This window comes from Lacerta agilis, chromosome 3 (assembly GCF_009819535.1).
Source record: "Lacerta agilis isolate rLacAgi1 chromosome 3, rLacAgi1.pri, whole genome shotgun sequence".
Taxonomy (NCBI): domain Eukaryota; kingdom Metazoa; phylum Chordata; class Lepidosauria; order Squamata; family Lacertidae; genus Lacerta; species Lacerta agilis.
This window is the reverse complement of record NC_046314.1, coordinates 110,592,529-110,609,685: the sequence shown is the minus strand read 5'-3', so window position 1 is coordinate 110,609,685 and position 17,157 is coordinate 110,592,529. Positions and strand designations below refer to the sequence as shown.

The 17,157-nt window shown below is 43.8% G+C and overlaps 1 protein-coding gene across 2 annotated transcripts; it reads left to right on the top strand.

Annotated features, from left to right (window-relative positions):
- The first annotated feature begins 22 nt into the window (after window positions 1-22).
- PUS10 (pseudouridine synthase 10) lies at window positions 23-16,913 on the top strand. Of its 2 annotated transcripts, XM_033145133.1 has the most exons (18): window positions 24-108; window positions 624-772; window positions 2,038-2,301; window positions 2,874-2,960; window positions 3,383-3,417; window positions 4,763-4,874; window positions 5,214-5,275; window positions 6,028-6,073; window positions 6,619-6,683; window positions 7,535-7,620; window positions 7,840-7,965; window positions 10,127-10,183; window positions 10,825-10,901; window positions 11,729-11,784; window positions 13,053-13,170; window positions 15,773-15,915; window positions 16,497-16,596; window positions 16,809-16,913. In XM_033145133.1, exons 2-18 carry the CDS (start codon window positions 635-637, stop codon window positions 16,845-16,847), a joined length of 1,611 nt encoding a protein of 536 aa, XP_033001024.1. In that variant the 5' UTR covers window positions 24-108; window positions 624-634; the 3' UTR covers window positions 16,848-16,913. The 2 variants fall into 2 exon arrangements, with proteins under 2 accessions (XP_033001025.1, XP_033001024.1); XM_033145134.1 differs by lacking the exons at window positions 16,497-16,596; window positions 16,809-16,913 and having other exon boundaries at window positions 23-108; window positions 13,053-13,187; window positions 15,773-15,866.
- Window positions 16,914-17,157: the final 244 nt, after the last annotated feature.

Here is a 17,157-nt window from a genome sequence, read left to right as displayed (position 1 = left end):
GCTATTTGGGTGCAGTGAGTTGCTTTTAGCAAGAGCTGAGAGAGGAGGGAGGTAGCGCGCAACCCTATGCTCGTGTTTACTCGAAAGCAAGTCGAGGCTTGCTCTTAGGTAAATGTGGTTTTCATCGTAGAATTCAAGCATTAGAATAGTATGGCTTGTGATACCGGATAGTGATGACGGCCTAAGTAGCGGAAAATCTAGTGGCGGTGGAAGTGGAAAGTGGTAGAGCAGCTGCTTTGCATGCAGAACGACCCAATCTCAGTCCGCAATGGCATTTCCAGGCAGGGCTGTGAATACCCCTTGCTTGACACTCTGGGGAGAAGGTGCCATTTAGCATAGGCAGTACTGAGCTAAATACACCAATAGTCTCAGTATAAGGCAATTTATACTGGCACTGGCCCAGATTTAGGTCTTTGGTTTCTAGTAATCAGCCTTTTCTCACAAGGAAATGATTTCATACATGCGACCATGTTTGTTGGTGTCCTTTTCTGAATGGTCCTCAGCATCTCTGTGTCCTCCCTTTTGAATTGCTGCTGTGCTATTTTAATGAGTGTTCCTTCAATTCTCACTCTCCAGCCTGCCGTGGTAGTGTTTCTGCTTATTGTTTTTCTCTTCAAAAACAGGCTTCACCAGCATGAGCACCAGCAAGACTGCACTATCTGAAAAGGACAGGCCTGTTGCTCAGAAGTTACTGAATTTTGGAGCATGCCCGCGTTGTATTTTCAGGTTTTGCCGGATAGGATCTCAGGCTTTGTACAGGCGACCCTATAAGGTTTGATCAAATTGAAGTACATTATGATAATGATGGGGTGGTTTAAATTCATTTTCAGATCTCTCTGATCCTGGTCTTCCTTTCAAAGCAAGAGGCATATTTTTGGGGAATGAAAGGAGGCTGGGGCATTTGGAGTGGGGAGACAAAAATTGCAGGACCCCAAAATATATTATTAATGAGGAACAACAAACAGCTGTCGACCTATTTAAAATCCATTGTTGTCTTCTTTCCCTCCATCATATACTTTCTCCAGTTCCCCTGTGTTTTCCACCTACCCAGAAGTCCAGTCCACAATCTTCCCCATTATCTGTCTAAGAAGTATAGGAAAGACCTGCAGCTCTGAGGAAAGACTATGACACAGTAGTAGAGCATCTGCCTTGCATACAGTGGATCCAAGGTTCAGTCCCCAGCATCTCCAGTTAGAACTAGGAATGTCCCCTGTCTGAAACCCTGGAACGTCACTGCCACTCAGCATAGACAGTACTGAGATAGATAGACCATTGACTTGACTCATTATAAGGCAGTTTCCTATGTTCCTAAGAACAAGTGTACTTCCTCTTCTCACTTCTGGTGTCACTTATATGATACTATCCTGTGCACGTTTACTCCTCCTCTTCTTCCTCGCCAAACCTGTATTAGGCATTTCAAGTGTAGGTCATCATAAAACATCCATATACAGTCATACCTCGGGTTACGGTCGCTTCAGGTTGTGCGATTTCGGGTTGCGCACCGCGCCGAACCCGGAAGTAACGGAACGGGTTACTTCCAGGTTTTGGCGCTCATGCTTGTGCAGAAGCGCCAAATCACACTTTGCGCTGAAGCGTCGAATTGCGTCACGCGCATGTGGAGATGCAGCGGCGCAGGTTTCAAACATGCCTACCGTACAGATCGCGTTCGCAACCCAAGTGTCCACTGTATACAATTTTAAGCACATTTACTCAAAACATTTATGATACTAGTGTGCATAGAATATAAATCCTATAAACTTTTGCTCAAAACTAAGTCCCACAAAGTTCAGTGAGTCTAACCCCTACCTAAATATGCACAGGACTGCAATATTAAAGACCTTTTTAATTGTTTAGAAGATCCACTTTAATTTGCAAGGCAACAGACTAATTGACATTATTCTCTGTTGAAAGACTATTGCGCATTTACAGGAGCTGTTGATTTCAGGACACCTGGCTGTCGGGCTCACAGTACATGCTGAAGCCACCCCTGGCACCCTTCTACCTACCAAGTTTTACTCTGCTTCCTTTATCAACCAGGAGTTGCTTAGTGAACTGCATGAGTTTCTGGAGAACACTACAGAGGAGAACAAATTACCTTGTGAAACAGCAAATCCTCCCTGTAAGCGAATCAAACTGGATAGTGTCAAAGGAGGGGAGGAACAGACCTCAAATGGAAGCCACCAGGTACCTAATGCGGAGAATGATGGAACTGCTGGTGGTGACGAGAACTTAAGGCCAGCTGTGTGCAACATCTGCCTGGGAATTCTGCAGGAGCTCTGTGAGATGGATTTTGTCAAAGCGGTAGGTGTCAGCTGGTTGTTAGTTTTACTGTTGAAAAAATCTGCAGCATTTCCCATGGATGTACATGTATACAGCATGCATGTAGTGGGTGGCATTCAGCTAAGTTGTACTCAGAGTTGACCCATTGAAATAGATGAAGCTAACTTAGTCGTGTTCATTAATTTTGATGGGTCTTCTGTGATTAAAACTTAGTTGTATACCTTTAAGGGTTTTACTGAACTTCCCTTGCTGAAATCTCATTTTGGCTTCAATTGTACACATGCTTACTTGGGAGCTAGCCCCAACAAACACAGTGGAACTTAACTTCCAAGTAAGCATGCAGGCAGTGGGACTGTTAGTGAGCTATTGACCTGTCCTGACTACAGAAGAATTCCTTTGGTAGAAGCAAGCACATCTACATAAGGAAGCTTGTCCTTGCTGAGAATGTAAAACAATTTTATTCAAACATGTTTGCAAGCCGTCTTGTACAAGGTGCAGTTGCTTTGAGAACTTTTAAAATTGCATAGCAGTGGGTGGGTGGGTGGGTGTTTATATTTAAATAACAATAATAAACATAGTTCATTGTTTTTCAGGTGTGCCACAAGATTAATTCTTCTGAATACCAGTTTACCAGTTTTGTGTTTTCGGTCTCTTTCCCCCCACAGTTATCTGTAAGGGAGGTGAGTATTTGCTTGTGCTTTTGTTTGTGCTGTGAGTATGGCCTTTGTTGAGAAGGAAAGGGGGCAGGGGAAGGGGTGGTTTAAAAACTGGCCTTGTTTTCGCCTGTTAGGAAATACACTGTGTGTGGCATCCAGCAATACATGGCCAGTAAGGCAAATTGGGCTAGGCTGATCTGAAGCTTGGCTTTTTGAATTGGTGGAGGAGACTTAGCCACATCTGATGTTGTGTATCCTGTGTGGCTTTGATTCCTGTGAATGTAGCATATTCCTGGTCTGGGTTTTTCCAGCTAGTTAGATGAGAAGGTTATGAAGCCATTTAATTTACCACTTCTCTCTCTCTCTCTCTCTCTCTCTCTCTCTCTCTCTCTCCCCCCCCCCCTTTCTCTTTCATTTTTCTGTTTTTTCTCGGTCCATGCCTGAAGCATGCAGCATGGTTGCTAGTAAAAGAGGAAATGGAGTGAGTACTTCCTGGTGGGATTTTTTCCATCCTGCCTTGTGTGCTAGGTTTTCAAATGTCATTGACACTGTATTGTTCTCCTCTTGGTGTGTGCTTGGTGGGCGTGTGAGGGGAATTGTCTGGAGAAGAGAAGGTTAAGGGGTGATATGATAGCCATGTTCAAATATATCAAAGGATGTCATATAAAGGAGGGAGAAAGGTTGTTTTCTGCTGCTCCAGAGAAGCAGACACGGGGCAATGGATTCAAATGACAAGAAAGAAGATTTCACCTAAACATTAGGAAGAACTTCCTGACAGTGAGAGCTGTTCGGCAGTGGAATTTGCTACCAAGGAGTGTGGTGGAGTCTCCTTCTTTGGAGGTCTTTAAGCAGAGGCTTGACAGCCATCTGTCAGGAATGCTTTGGTGGTGTTTCCTGCTTGGCAGGGGGTTGGACTGGATGGCCCTTGTGGTCTCTTCCAACTCTATGATTCTATGTAACCTGAAGCGTATGTAACCCGAGGCACCACTGTATCTCATCCTTTTCCCTTGGCAGTTAACTCCTCTGATTGCCCTACTCAATTTATTGTCTTAATACTAAAGCCCCTTAGCACCACTGATCCATTTTTGTTCCTGCACTGAGCTGGAAGGAGAATCATCATGGTTGTTTCACATAGTGCTAAATTCCCCCACAACAATCCCACAAAAGCACATCTTTGCAGGCAAGCCAGTGTGGTGTAGTGGTTAAGAGCGGTAGACTTGTAATCTGGTGAACCAGGTTCGCTTCCCCGCTCCTCCACATGCAGCTGCTGGGTGACCTTGGGCTAGTCACACTTCTCTGAAGTCTCTCAGCCCCACTCACCTCACAGAGTGTTTGTTGTGGGGGAGGAAGGGAAAGGAGAATGTTAGCCGCTTTGAGAGTCCTTCGGATAGTGATAAAGCGGGATATCAAATCCAAACTCTTCCTCTTCTTCTAACATATATTTAATGAAAAGCAAGTCCCATTCAGTAGAGGCCTTGCTTCTCACAACAGCTGATACTTTAATTAGGCATTTCATCCTTGCCCCTTTCTTTTTAAACTTCTAATCAGTTGTGGGTTTTTTGCTCCAGTCACAGCATTACTGAACTGGCCCTTTTAATTAGTCATTTCTTCTTTTTTGCTAGGAGGTCCTTCCATTAGCAAATGTTACAACATTTATTCTAGTTGCCGTTAGTACTTTGGGTTATAAAATGCTTGAGAGCAGAGGTACAAGTTCAAAACTATAGATTGAAATGAGTATTTTAAAACCAAACAGAATTGACTGGATTCTCTCCCCCCTCCCCCCGCTTGATTTAAGATGCTGAGTCTTACTTTTAAAAATCATTTAGGAAACAGGATTTTTTAGCAGAAAAAGAAGACCTTGTTCAGCTAAAGGAAGCATACAAATGGATTATTCACCCCCTGTTCCTGGAGCAATTGGGGGTCCCTGCTGATGGAAAGGTATTGTATAAATATATAACTTCAAGAGTGTTTTATTGTCATGGGCCTTCTGTGCCTGGGCTGCGCCACTTCAGAATGGTACATGGATGGTTGAATCCTCCTCTAAATTAAAAGAAAAAGTTTAATTATCCCTGCACATGGAAACTTAGTATTTCAGGGTGAGCAAAGAACCTTTCCTCCTGACAAGCTAGTTTTCTTTGTGCAGAGCTAAAGCGAGGGACAGAATTTCAGTCAGGTACCCAAACAGAGTTCAAGGCTACAGAAGGGAATGGGAGAATGTTACATTTCCACTGCCGAATTAAACGATAACTTTCCACTGTCTTTTAAATTGCGACTCAGAGCCTGTTTGAAGTCAGTGTGGTCTTCGCTCATCCAGAAACAGACGAGGACTGCCATTTCCTGTAAGTTGGGATGTGATGAATAATGGTGTTGTACACTCACAGGGACATCTTTGGGAGCAGAAAAAGGCTAAGGAGTAACCCCTGCACAAATCCAGAGTGGATTCCCTAAGACGGTTGGATGGTGCCTTGAGAGCCAGTGTGGTGTAGTGGTTAAGAGTGGTAGACTCGTAATCTGGTGAACCGGGTTTGATTCCCCGCTCCTCCACATGCAGCTGCTGGGTGACCTTGGGCTAGTCACACTTCTCTGAAGTCTCTCAGCCCCACTCACCTCACAGAGTGTTTGTTGTGGGGGAGGAAGGGAAAGGAGAATGTTAGCCGCTTTGAGACTCCTTCGGGTAGTGAAAAGCGGGATATCAAATCCAAACTTTTCTTCTTCTTCTCTTCTTCCGGCAACTCCTGCAGCCAGGCTGGTGCCAAACGTATTGCTCTGCTTTCCTTTGGACCACATCAGAGAGGCCGAGGGGGGGTGTCTTGTCTTCTGGGCAGCCCAGGACCTTCATACACACTGTAAGGCATCCACCCAGAGTAGGCTCCACCCTCAATTTACATTAGACACAATATCCAGAGAAGGGGTATCTGTACCCAAGAAGAATGTTTTGATATCAGGAAGAAGAGGAAAGATCCTCTTGGTGGATGCTCTCTGACTTAGACACCAGCTGCATAGGCCTTTGCAACCTTGTCCTCACCGAATCTGTTCTGACACCATGTGTAAAGAAAGTTTTCAAACAAATGCTGTTTGTTTTTCCATTTAGAGCCTCAGCATGTCCAAGTTGCTTCAAACCAGCAAAGAACAAGCAGGTAAGCAATTTCTGGGAAATTAATTCCCTTTCCCATTTTTTTTTTTTTTGCAAGATCAGAATTTAGTAGGGTCACAAGCCATCACAAACGTGTTATTGTTCTTCCTTCCTTCCTCCTTATACTGTATAGTAAGGTTGTTCTTCATTTTTTTCCGTTCTTGTGGGATATCCCCCCTGGATTTGGATTGAATCCTTACTGTGTGTGAGTTCTAAAACTTATTTCCCAGCCAGGACTGGTTTCCAAAGCACCTTACAGTTAGAATCCCAAAAATATACGACAAAACGTATTAATCACCTTTCTGTAATAAAACTTCCCAAGATTCTGATTAACAGTGCAATCCAATATATGTTCAGAAGTAAGTCCTGTTGGATTCAGTGGGAAATAGTGGCAGCTAAGTGTTGCAGCCCAAAATAACAATTAAGTATTAATTAAAATAGCAGTATCCGATAAACAGTTTCTGAGAAACGACATTCCATTGACTCAGCTGAAGCAAATTGAACAGAGGAATTGTTTTTCGGAATACCTGATACTTTATTCATTTGCAGTCTGTCTTCACCAGAATGGCTGTGGTTAAGGCTCTGGATATGATCAGTGAAGAAGATTTTCTTAAGTAAGTGAGCTCTGAACCTATTTTAACCTTGGTGTATGGGAATTTATCAGGAAAATCAAAGAGCAAAGTGAAATGTTACAGGTGAAAATGTCATACAAACCTGGAAGTAATAAGTAAATGGGTTAATACGTTCTGAGTCTAAATGGGTGTGGCGTCTGCATTTTGTTCCCCATACCTCAAAGTCCACTGTGATTTCAGGTGTACATTTATGTATCTCTTGGCCACTGTGTGTCTCAGTTGTGTGATTTCTGACAGGGTCTCTCACTCTCTGACAGTAATTGCAGTTGAATGCATTCTGGGGCAACTGAGAATGAAACAAATTCAGTATTTCAATTTCTGGCTTTAGAGAAAGGCAGTCTTGGAAAACAGCTAACACTTCATTTCCAACTCTTCAACATGGGAGTAGCTTGAATTCTGATAAGGACATCACGTTACTGGATATGGGCAAAGAAACAAGGCTTTCTTAGACCCTTCTGCTTTCTGACGTTCTGCAGAAGCCACTCTGATGCTGATTCAGTAGAATCTTATGCAGGACTTACTGAATCTCAGAAAACCAGCGGGTCTAATGCCTTGTTACTCTTCCTCCAAGTGGCTCCGCCATACGGGGGTGAGGGCCTTTTCAGCTACAACATCTTGCTTGTAAACTCTCACCCCAGGGAGCCACACCTGTGCTTATGTCATGTCAATTAGGCACCTGGCAAATATCTCCTGTTTTCCTAGGCTTTTAACCTCTCAGGTATCTTTGTGGCATGATTTACTGTAATATACAGCTGAGGCCATTTTCTCTTTCACCCTGCCAGGGTCTTGTCGTGTGTTTTTAATGCCTTGCTCCTTTATTTTCTCCTATACAGAAACTTTCGATGCCCTCTGACTTCACCCAAGGCGCCTTGCACAGCTGTTGACATTCAGTGTACCAATGGGGCCATCTTCGTTGCCGGTAAATACATAAATATATAGTGGGTCCCCCCCCCCCACTTGCAGTCATCTCTTAATATACTTTTAAAAAACTTAGAAGCCTATTTGGGCATTAAGTGGGTGCATAAATTAATAAATAGTGCTGTGCTGTTTGTTTCCCCTGCTTCAAGTAAAAAAAAAATAATATTTGCTACTTTTGCCAAACTTACAGGATACTAAATACCCTCTGTTTCCTTTACAGGAAGATATAACAAATACTCAAGAACGTTACCCCAGACTCCCTGGATTATAGATGGAGAGAGGAAGATGGAGTCTTCCGTAGAAGAACTGATCTCAGAGCATCTCATGGCTGTCTTCAAAGCAGACAGTGAGTGCTTTCTGTATGTGCTTAGTGCGCATTCATATACCTGCATGTCTTCCAAGCATAACTTAAATCAAGCCACCCAGAATCTATTTGATGGAAAGTTACATTCAGGGCTTGGCCTTTACAGTGGTAGTGCCCACATCCTGGAACAGCCTTCCTAGAATCACCTGTTTGTACTCCCTCCTTAACCTACTGTAAGGTCCGTGGGGTGGTTGCTCGCGAGTAACCAGGCAATACTCCGACCTGTCTTTTTACAGGTTTATTGTGCATACTATTTACAGTGCAGAGCTACAAGTACATGTCTGTATCAGTCACTCGCAGAATCCGGGAGTGGCCCCTTCCGGCTGTGACCCCAACGTAAGAGTTTCGGTATCCGAAATCTCCGCCTCCCTGAAGGAAGGGGATACACAAACCTGACCATGCAGTCACCTAAACTGGGCCCATAACCCAGAGGTCGATGGGTTATGGGCCCAGTTTAGGTAAGAAAAAAAGGCTACATCCCCTCCTTACGTTTCACCACTGCGCACTTGGGGTGCCGGAAATGGCGTATCTCCCTCCTCACCCGCTGAGCAAGGGGAGTGCAGGGTCTCTCCAACATCCCCAGAGCCTCTGCTCTCCAGACCCGGAGCTGCCTGCCCCTTCCCACTGGAGACATCACTGCTTCCTCCACTGGAAGAGGAGGTGCTGCTGGTCAGGTGGGGCCGGGGCTCTCTGTAGCATCCCGAGAGCCCTTCCACCACCCTGCACTGAACCGGGACAGTTCCCTGACACCTACTTTTGCCAAGAGTTTGGGTGGCATTTTTGTTCTGGAGAGGCCTTTCTTTCTGGGTAAAAACCTACCTGTAGAAAAATCTAATGGCTCATTTTTGGACCACCTCTCCACCTGTCCCCATGCAACAGGGTGGCTCACTTGTCCAAGAGAACATTTCCTTGACGTTAGTCCTCTCGATGAAACCTCAGTGGTAAAGGAAAAGCATTTGCCCACAGAGCAAGTGTGGGGAACCTGCGGCTCTCCAGGTGTTTCTGGACCTCAGCTCCCCTCATAACAACATAAACAGAGCCTGGCTGCGGGTTCAGGGCAGAGGCCCACCTGGTCTAACATTCCATAGTATAACTTGTCATGAAATTTTACTCATTATTGATCCAGATCAGATTCCAGCGTATAGTTAGCAGAGTAAAAACTTAAACACGTTGCAGGATTCCCCCCAAAAATAGACCAGAGGCAATTACATTTCATCCAGCAGAGCTTTACTGCTACTGAAGGCAAATGAGCATAATGGTGACAAATCTAATACATTCAGGATTGTCACTGTCCATAAGAAATCCAGTTGCATCAAGCTTAAATGAAACTTACAATAACTTATAATAAGTCTAAACCTTAACATTATAGCCTACTAGGTACAGAACCCCACACCAGAAGGAAAAGAGATAGAAAGAGAAATTGAAACCCAGGCTCCTTCTGGCCTCTTATTATAGTCAGCATGATGGCCCCAAGTTCTAGTATTATGAGAGAGGGAAGAAGAGAAGAAGAAGAGTTTGGATTTGATATCCCATTTTATCACTACCCGAAGGAGTCTCAAAGCGGCTCACATTCTCCTTTCCCTTCATCCCCCACAACAAACACTCTGTGAGGTGAGTGGGGCTGAGAGACTTCAGAGAAGTGTGACTGGCCCAAGGTCACCCAGCAGCTGCATGTGGAGGAGCGGAGACACGAACCCGGTTCCCCAGATTACAAGTCTACCGCTCTTAACCACTACACCACACTGGGAGAGAAATGTCGCCCTGTACACTTTCTCCACACCATCCATTTTTTATACATGGCCCCCTCTTACTTGTCTTCACTCCAAACTATAAAGCTCCCTATGAAATTTGTGGCCTTGGTGGCTGGGGTTGCGAGGTGACCTGTGGGCTTCTTCTTCAGCACAAACCCCAAATGTATCCAGTGTTTTTCATATCCATGCTGTTCCCCTGTCCACACCATAGATGGGTTCCCCATTAGCGTTGCTCTTACAGGGGCTATAGAATGGAGCTAAGAGCACTTCCCCCCCCCCCCATTTGACCCCAAGCCGTGGAATCCTGCAACAAGGGCTCAGGGGTGTGTGGAAAGGATACTGGCACTGATGAGTTAGCAAGCTGAGCCGACCTTTTCCTTCCTGTTTCGAAGGTTTTAATTTTTCATCCTCCGGAAGAGAAGACGTGGATGTGAGAACACTGGGCAACGGTAAGCTTGGCTCGCAGCCTAAGTCTGTAATCCTAAACTCACTTACCTGGGAGTAAGCCCCATTGGATTCAGAAAGATTGTGCTGTCAATGGCACAAGCGGGTATGTTTGGAGCCCCTTAAGCAGACAGTGCCCTCTGGTGGTGGGTCAGAATAGTGCCAGCACCTTGCATTCAAATATCTGTGTAGCAATTATTATTATTATTTGTTAAAGATTTTATAGATTTTTCCCATTTTCAAAACAAATATCCAATATCAATACTAAACATTAGTTTTTCATTTCCCACCCCCCACTCCCTGTTGACTTCCCTCAGCTTCCATTTCTGGTTTATAAAATATCTGTGTAGCAATTAGATTTCATCTTCTGAAAGATAATTAGTTCCATACAGTTTTTGTGCTGGCAGCCCAAATTCAAGGATTTAGAAATGCCTTATTGTTTATGGCTTTTGCACCCCAAATGGGTTCCCAGAGCTGTTTACAAAGATAAGTAAAAGCATTTCAAGGCCCCACGAATGGGGCCTTTCCTCCTCCCCCCCCCTTTTACTCCATAAAAATATCTGTGGATATCTTATTACGCAATCACTTGCAACCCCCTGTCCTCATTTCCCCCCACTGCACCTCATGGTCGCTCCAATGTTGACAGGAAGGCCCTTCGCGGTTGAGCTCGTGAATCCCCGGAAAGTCCGCTTGACTGCAGAGGAAATGAAGGAGCTTCAACAGGTAAATAGCTTGCAAGGTGTTGAAAATGGCACACTGGCAGGTGGTCCGCAAAGCCACCTTTAAGCTGCCACAAAAAACTCTTTGTGGTTTTTGTAGCAAGAAACTAACAGCTCTGTGATTGAAACCTTTTTTTAGGGCATCAAGACCCAAGACTTGACCCTTTCCTCCCAAAGTCCTGGCTGTTTCCTTTTGAGGCCCTAGCCACCTTGGGGTCAGGATACCTAAGGGGCTGTCCCTTCTTATGGATCCTGCCCGTCCATTAAGACCGGTGCCTTGCACATCCCACCCCCTCTTTTCTTTTTTGTTCTATAAGTTGAAGGAGTTTTTTAGATCCTGTTTGTTTGTAGCGTGATGAGAGTACTGTGATGTCCTGTTCTAAATTGTTAATTTTTGAGGAGGTTTGTTTTTTTATGCATACTCCTCTGGTAACCGCTTTCATTGCGTCCCATAGGAAGGGGGTTTCTATGTTGTCTACATCGTTTTCCTTGAAGTAGTTTTGCTAGTAAAACTGAATTACTGTGTCATGAAATGATGCACGTCTAACAAGTGTGTTACCAACATGAGAAGTTTGGAAAGCTGTGCTCTACGCACTGTGGCCAGCAGCACGATTAGAGCTTTTAAAAAAAAAAAAAAAGCAAAACAAAACTTGGGCGCTTTCACTGGTTCTGGCTATTTCTTCCTCCCAGAAAAAAAGGCAGTTTCTTCTCAAACCATTGTATGAGGGAACTCCCATTGCCTTTCTGTTTTTTAATTGCAAAACCCTGGAATCGTTTTAAATTTAAAACAGTCAGATGAGGCTCAGGTAATCTTTGTTTGTTTGTTTACAGACAATAAATAAATCTTCAGATAAAGTTCAGGTTCGTGATCTACAGCTCGTCACCAGGTCAGTGTTTTGGTACTTGAATAAAGCTTTTTTTGGTGAGTGGAAAAGCAGGGAATTTGAGACCATAACCTGGGTGTGTTAACCCTCCCCCAACCTTGTGCCATCTCTGTGAAGCTCTTTCAAAATGGCAGTAGAAGGAGAAGCAGCAGCAACAGGGTGATTCTGCCGCCCTTCAAGCACGCCTTAAGAAAGCTCTGATTTGGGAGGGTTTTGGAACAGGCAGAACAAGCTATACTGTTTCCTTCAACAACCAGGACTCTTCTAGTCACCTGTCCAGAAATGGTATAATGCAATCGCAGTTCGATCCTCTGCCCACAACAGTTGCACTTGGAGGGAGATAAGAGGCAGAAGGCAGAGCTTCCATTACATTGCAGGATTTCATTTCACATATTTCGAAGCCGAGATTGTAAATGGATTCCAGAGCTGGGCCTTTGTGATCTGTAACAGAAATTGAGCCCTGAGTATAGCTCAGCTGTCCTAATTAAAACAAGGCACGTCCAACATATTCCTTTTTCATAGCAGTGAACGTGTTCCATAATCACACACATTATGGAGACCTTTTTTTTTAAAAAAAAAAAGCAAGTTCCTAGTCCTTAGTGAAATTTCAGAAGCCAGAAGAGGAGGGACTAAGCAGTCCTTCTGTTGGTGGAGGGTTGGGTGAGACTCAAATTATGCAGAATAAACAATTGTAGGGGAATTTGCCTTGGTTTAGGGCTCTCACTCCATTAAAGAAAACTTTTTTATTATTAATTATATGATTTCAGTTGATTCTGCAATTCATTAATCAGATGTGCATATGACTAAAAAAACAGCAACCCACATATGCCATAGGAGTCTTTATCTTAGAGGCCTTCCCCTTTGTTCTGTTTTTTTAAACCCTGCAATTTTTATAAGCACTTGTATTTTTATTTTACTTTTTAAAAGAAAGTATACTAACCAATTAACCTGGCCATTTTTTTTATTTGATAAAAAGTGTGTGTGCTTATAAAGTCATCTTGTGAACCAATTAATTGTTTTAAACAATGCAGCCCTACTTTACTTCCCTAATTTATTCTGGTTGCAGAACCAGGAATCGCTGGGTGCAGAATGCTTAGGTAGCCACAGCCCTGCCTACAGGCATTACACTACCCTGCAGGATGGGGGAAAGAGACACACACACACACACACACAACCCCCACCCCAAGCCATTCATAAAGATATACAGGAACTGTTGAGGAGTCCTTTCACCTTTCAGATTCCTGTAGACCATTTATTTGCTTTTATTTCAGAGAGGCTATTGGGCACATGAAGGAAGGCGAGGAAGAGAAGACCAAAACTTACAGTGCCTTAATATGGACAGAAAAAGTGATCCGGAACGAAGACGTCGAGCTTCTAGACAACATGAAGGTTGCGTGTCTGGGGTGGTATTTATCGCATTTGTTTGTTGTTTTCATTGTGCACAACCAGGGTGGGCGGCAGAAAGTAGGCCAGGCTCTACAGCAAATCAAACAAACCACACAAAGTATCACAGTGGTGGTGATAATCTAGCAGTAAACCAACCAAATCACCACAAACTGGCTGAAAAAATGTAAAAAGGAATTTACTAGAAAATAACTGAAAGATTGACTAATGACCATTCAAACAAGCAAAAACGTATTACAATGCCATGTGCAGATCAATACTATCAGTTCCTATGTTGTGCTAATTGTTTTGTCTGATTAGCCTCGAACTGATCAAGCTTTGTGGCGACACCTATTGCAAATCTGGAGGACAGGTCTTCTTCAATTTGCCACCCGTGTTTACTCCGCCTTAGTGGTGGCTATATAAGACCCACTGAAGAATACTTCATCCACACATTTTCATTTCATCAGGGTGGTGTCAACTTTAAACCTACTGAAGAATTTTCTAATTATTCCATCTTCAATAAAACTTTTTTGAACCTTCTGTTGGCACCAGGACACTGTTTAATGTCCAGCCGCTTGTTGAATGGTTCTGTTATTCAGACATTGGTACATTTACCGTGCAAATAATTCATTCCATGTTTTTGGCAGAATCAGTATTGATCTGCACATGGCATTGTAATACGTTTTTGCTTGTTTGAATGGTCATCAGTCAATCCTCTTTCAGTTATTTTCTAGTAAATTCCTTTTTACATTTTTCAGCCAGTTTGTGGTGATTTGGTTGTTCTACAGCAAATCAGGCAGAGATCTACCTTTAATTAATTAATTAATTAGTAACAGAAACAAATGCCCTTTTGCTGAGACACAGAGAACTTTGGAGTAACCTGGGATGAGATTTTTGCATGGTCTGACTGTGTGCTGTTAACAGGTCTTACTATAATGCCTGTAATATCTGAGATATGCCATAAAATTATTCTCCGCTAATGTGTGACAGATGGGCATTGTGTGGTGGGAACGTCCATCTGCATGTTTCTCCAGAATCTAAAACCATAACATGGGGAAACCAGAGCTGGCAATATACGATATACCATCTCAATTCTTCTCATTGATCTGTGGGTGTATACATTCCTGTTTCAGGATAACAAGGCTAATTTCAAACTATGCACCCAGGGAATGCAAAACCCATATCAATTCATGTTGCACACATCTTGATTTACCTTCTAAGTTTTCAGAACTTATTCTGGCTTTGCTATTTATGCTGCAAGCCCCAACCATGAGAAACCTCTTCTTCGGCCCCCGCACAAGCCTTTTTGAGATTTCAGTAGAAATTGGCCAGCCCAGTTTTAAGCATAGCTTCACAACCAGTAAGGGTCACATAATAATCTCATTTCTTCCCCTGTATTTTTATTCTTCAGAAGAAGGGAAACTAAATTCTACTCCTACTCAGATTTTCCACGGCCTCTGCATGACCCTTGGGCTCACATCCCCATGCAGGCCCTGTCTTACTCACGCTGCAGTTACGCAACAGAGTATAATCTCTGGGAGGCACTGCCTACGCAAGTGTCTGCCCTCCTGCAAGGTGCCTGTTTTTCACCCTGTGTGCTCTTGTTAATGTGGCAAAATTCCTCCCATGTGTCAGGAAGACACAGGCAGCCAGCTGACCCCATTGCAGCCTGCACACTGCGGCAAGGGAGACAACAGAGTATATAGTGGGCCGAATGTTGGACTTGGAATTTAAGACTCCCCAATTAAAGACCTGCCCAACTTAAGAAGTTCCCTTGGTGGCCATGGGCTAGGCACACACTCTTTCCACCTAATCCACCTTTCAGGGTTGCTGCACAGATATGTCAGTGTCTTGGCTAGGGGTGGACGAATTTGTCAATTTTAGTTTCTTCTTTTTCTAATTCCAAGTTCAGTTTGCATCCCCCCCCCACTTGAATGAAAATTCACCAGTGCTTTACTGCAAATTTCTCCTAAAATACACATTTTCGTATGTAGTTTTGCCCGATATACACATTTTTGTGAAGCAGTTCCCCGAAAAAGCAGTACGTTTTTGCATTGCATTTACATACCTGATTTATATGCACAAAGTACGCATTACTTTGGCTAGAGAACTATGCTGCAAAATTCAGAGAAGTGTGAATTTTGAAGATTCGGCTGTGCTTCGGGTAACTTACTGTTTACAGAAGTGTGAATTAGATAGGTTAACCGTTAAAGGCAAACTGAATCAAATTTATCTGACATCTCTAGTTTCGGACATGCTCATGTTTGCAGATTTGGACTTACTGTTGACACCCACGGCCGCATCTGAGAGAGGCCTGTGGATTCCTCATCCACTTACGTTAGCATACAGAGATGTGCTTAGTTGCAATATCACCTTCCAAACACAGAAGTTATTGTTTCAATCGGTTTGGTATTTGGACCGGAAGGGTGAGGGCAAGAAGTCTGCTGTCATAACTGGTAAGAGGTTTATATAGCACAGCTATGTCCTCTATAATTCAGTGGCAAGAGGGTTTTTGCAATGCAGAAACATTTTTATATTTCCTCGTGTATCTGCTGTACTTAATGTTCTGCGTTTCTGCTTGCTTGTTTTTTTATTTCTTGGACAGGAATTAAAGCTCGATCAGAAAACTCCACTGCGGGTCCTCCACCGGCGACCGCTAGCCGTCAGGGTTCGTGTAATCTACACCATGCAGTCAGAGTACATAGATGAGCACCATTTCCGTCTCCATCTGAAGACGCAGGCCGGGACGTATCCTTTATGAGCCACAGTGTGGCCCCCCCCAAAAAAACCCGCACCATATACACCACCCTGAACACATTGAAGGAAGGTCAGGATAACAAGGTAACAGCTTTCTGAATTTCCATGATGTGTGTAGGCTGCAGAATCCAGCGTTTCTTGGGGCACGATTTTGCAGAGTGATTAGCAAAACACACAGCGTACACGCAGCCCCAGTTTGGGGTACAACCCACCCACCTGGTCTAATGCTGCCGATTGTGTGCTGGTCTAATGGTGAATGTTAATGAACAAGCCACACTCCCTTCTAAAACTTTCTGGGCTCCACGCACCTTGCCCTTTCGGAAGCTGCCTTATGCAAAGACATCCCATGGGTCCATCCACCTCAGTAGTGCCAACACAGACTGGCAGCCGCTCTCCGGGAGGAGCCTTTGCTAGCCCTGTGTGATGATGCTGGGGAATGAACGTGGCGCCTTGTGCGTGCAAAGCAGATGCTCTGTCACTAAGCGCCGGCCCTTCCTTTGCCCCACCCACCACCGTGCAAGATGTGTGGGGGTCTTCTGACACTTCTCCTTTCATCCTTAACGGCAATCTAGTTACATTAAAGAGTTTGTTCATGGAGACTTTGGAAGAACCAAGCCGAACATTGGTACGCTCTTGGGCACAACCGCTGACATCTTGGAGCTGGACGTAGAAGTGAGTGCTACCTCCTTGTCCCTCTCTGTAGTGACAGTAATGGAATTGTGGCGATCCTTCCGGGTATAAAATTATGACCCACACACACACCCCATCCATGCCCTCATATGCCATTTCAGCCGTTTTCTGGATAGAGATCCATATATGCTATTAAGAAGTGGGAGTCTCCTACTTGTGATTTAACGCTTGCATTTGTTTATTTCTCTCTGCAGTCGGTGGATGTTGACTGGCCTCCAGCTCTGGATGATTAATGAGAAGTTTCCCATTTTCAAGATACGGAGAACAAAGGGGCAACAGTCTTGTCAGTGACTGGTTACAGCAGAATGGGCTCAGTTTTTTGTAAGCTGGTTGGCTTTCCCAAATTTTTGTTAACATTTTTTTAGATCATGTTGATCTATTTTTTTTAAAGAAAAAAAAACCTTTTTAAAAAAACGCAACGTCTGGCAATTCGACCACTTTGTAAATGCATATATCTTCAACGCCAGCCAGCGGAATTGCTTGCGCTTCAAAGATAACATGGTCTCTCAAAACATATATTTGGAAATAGAACAGAGTTCTCTG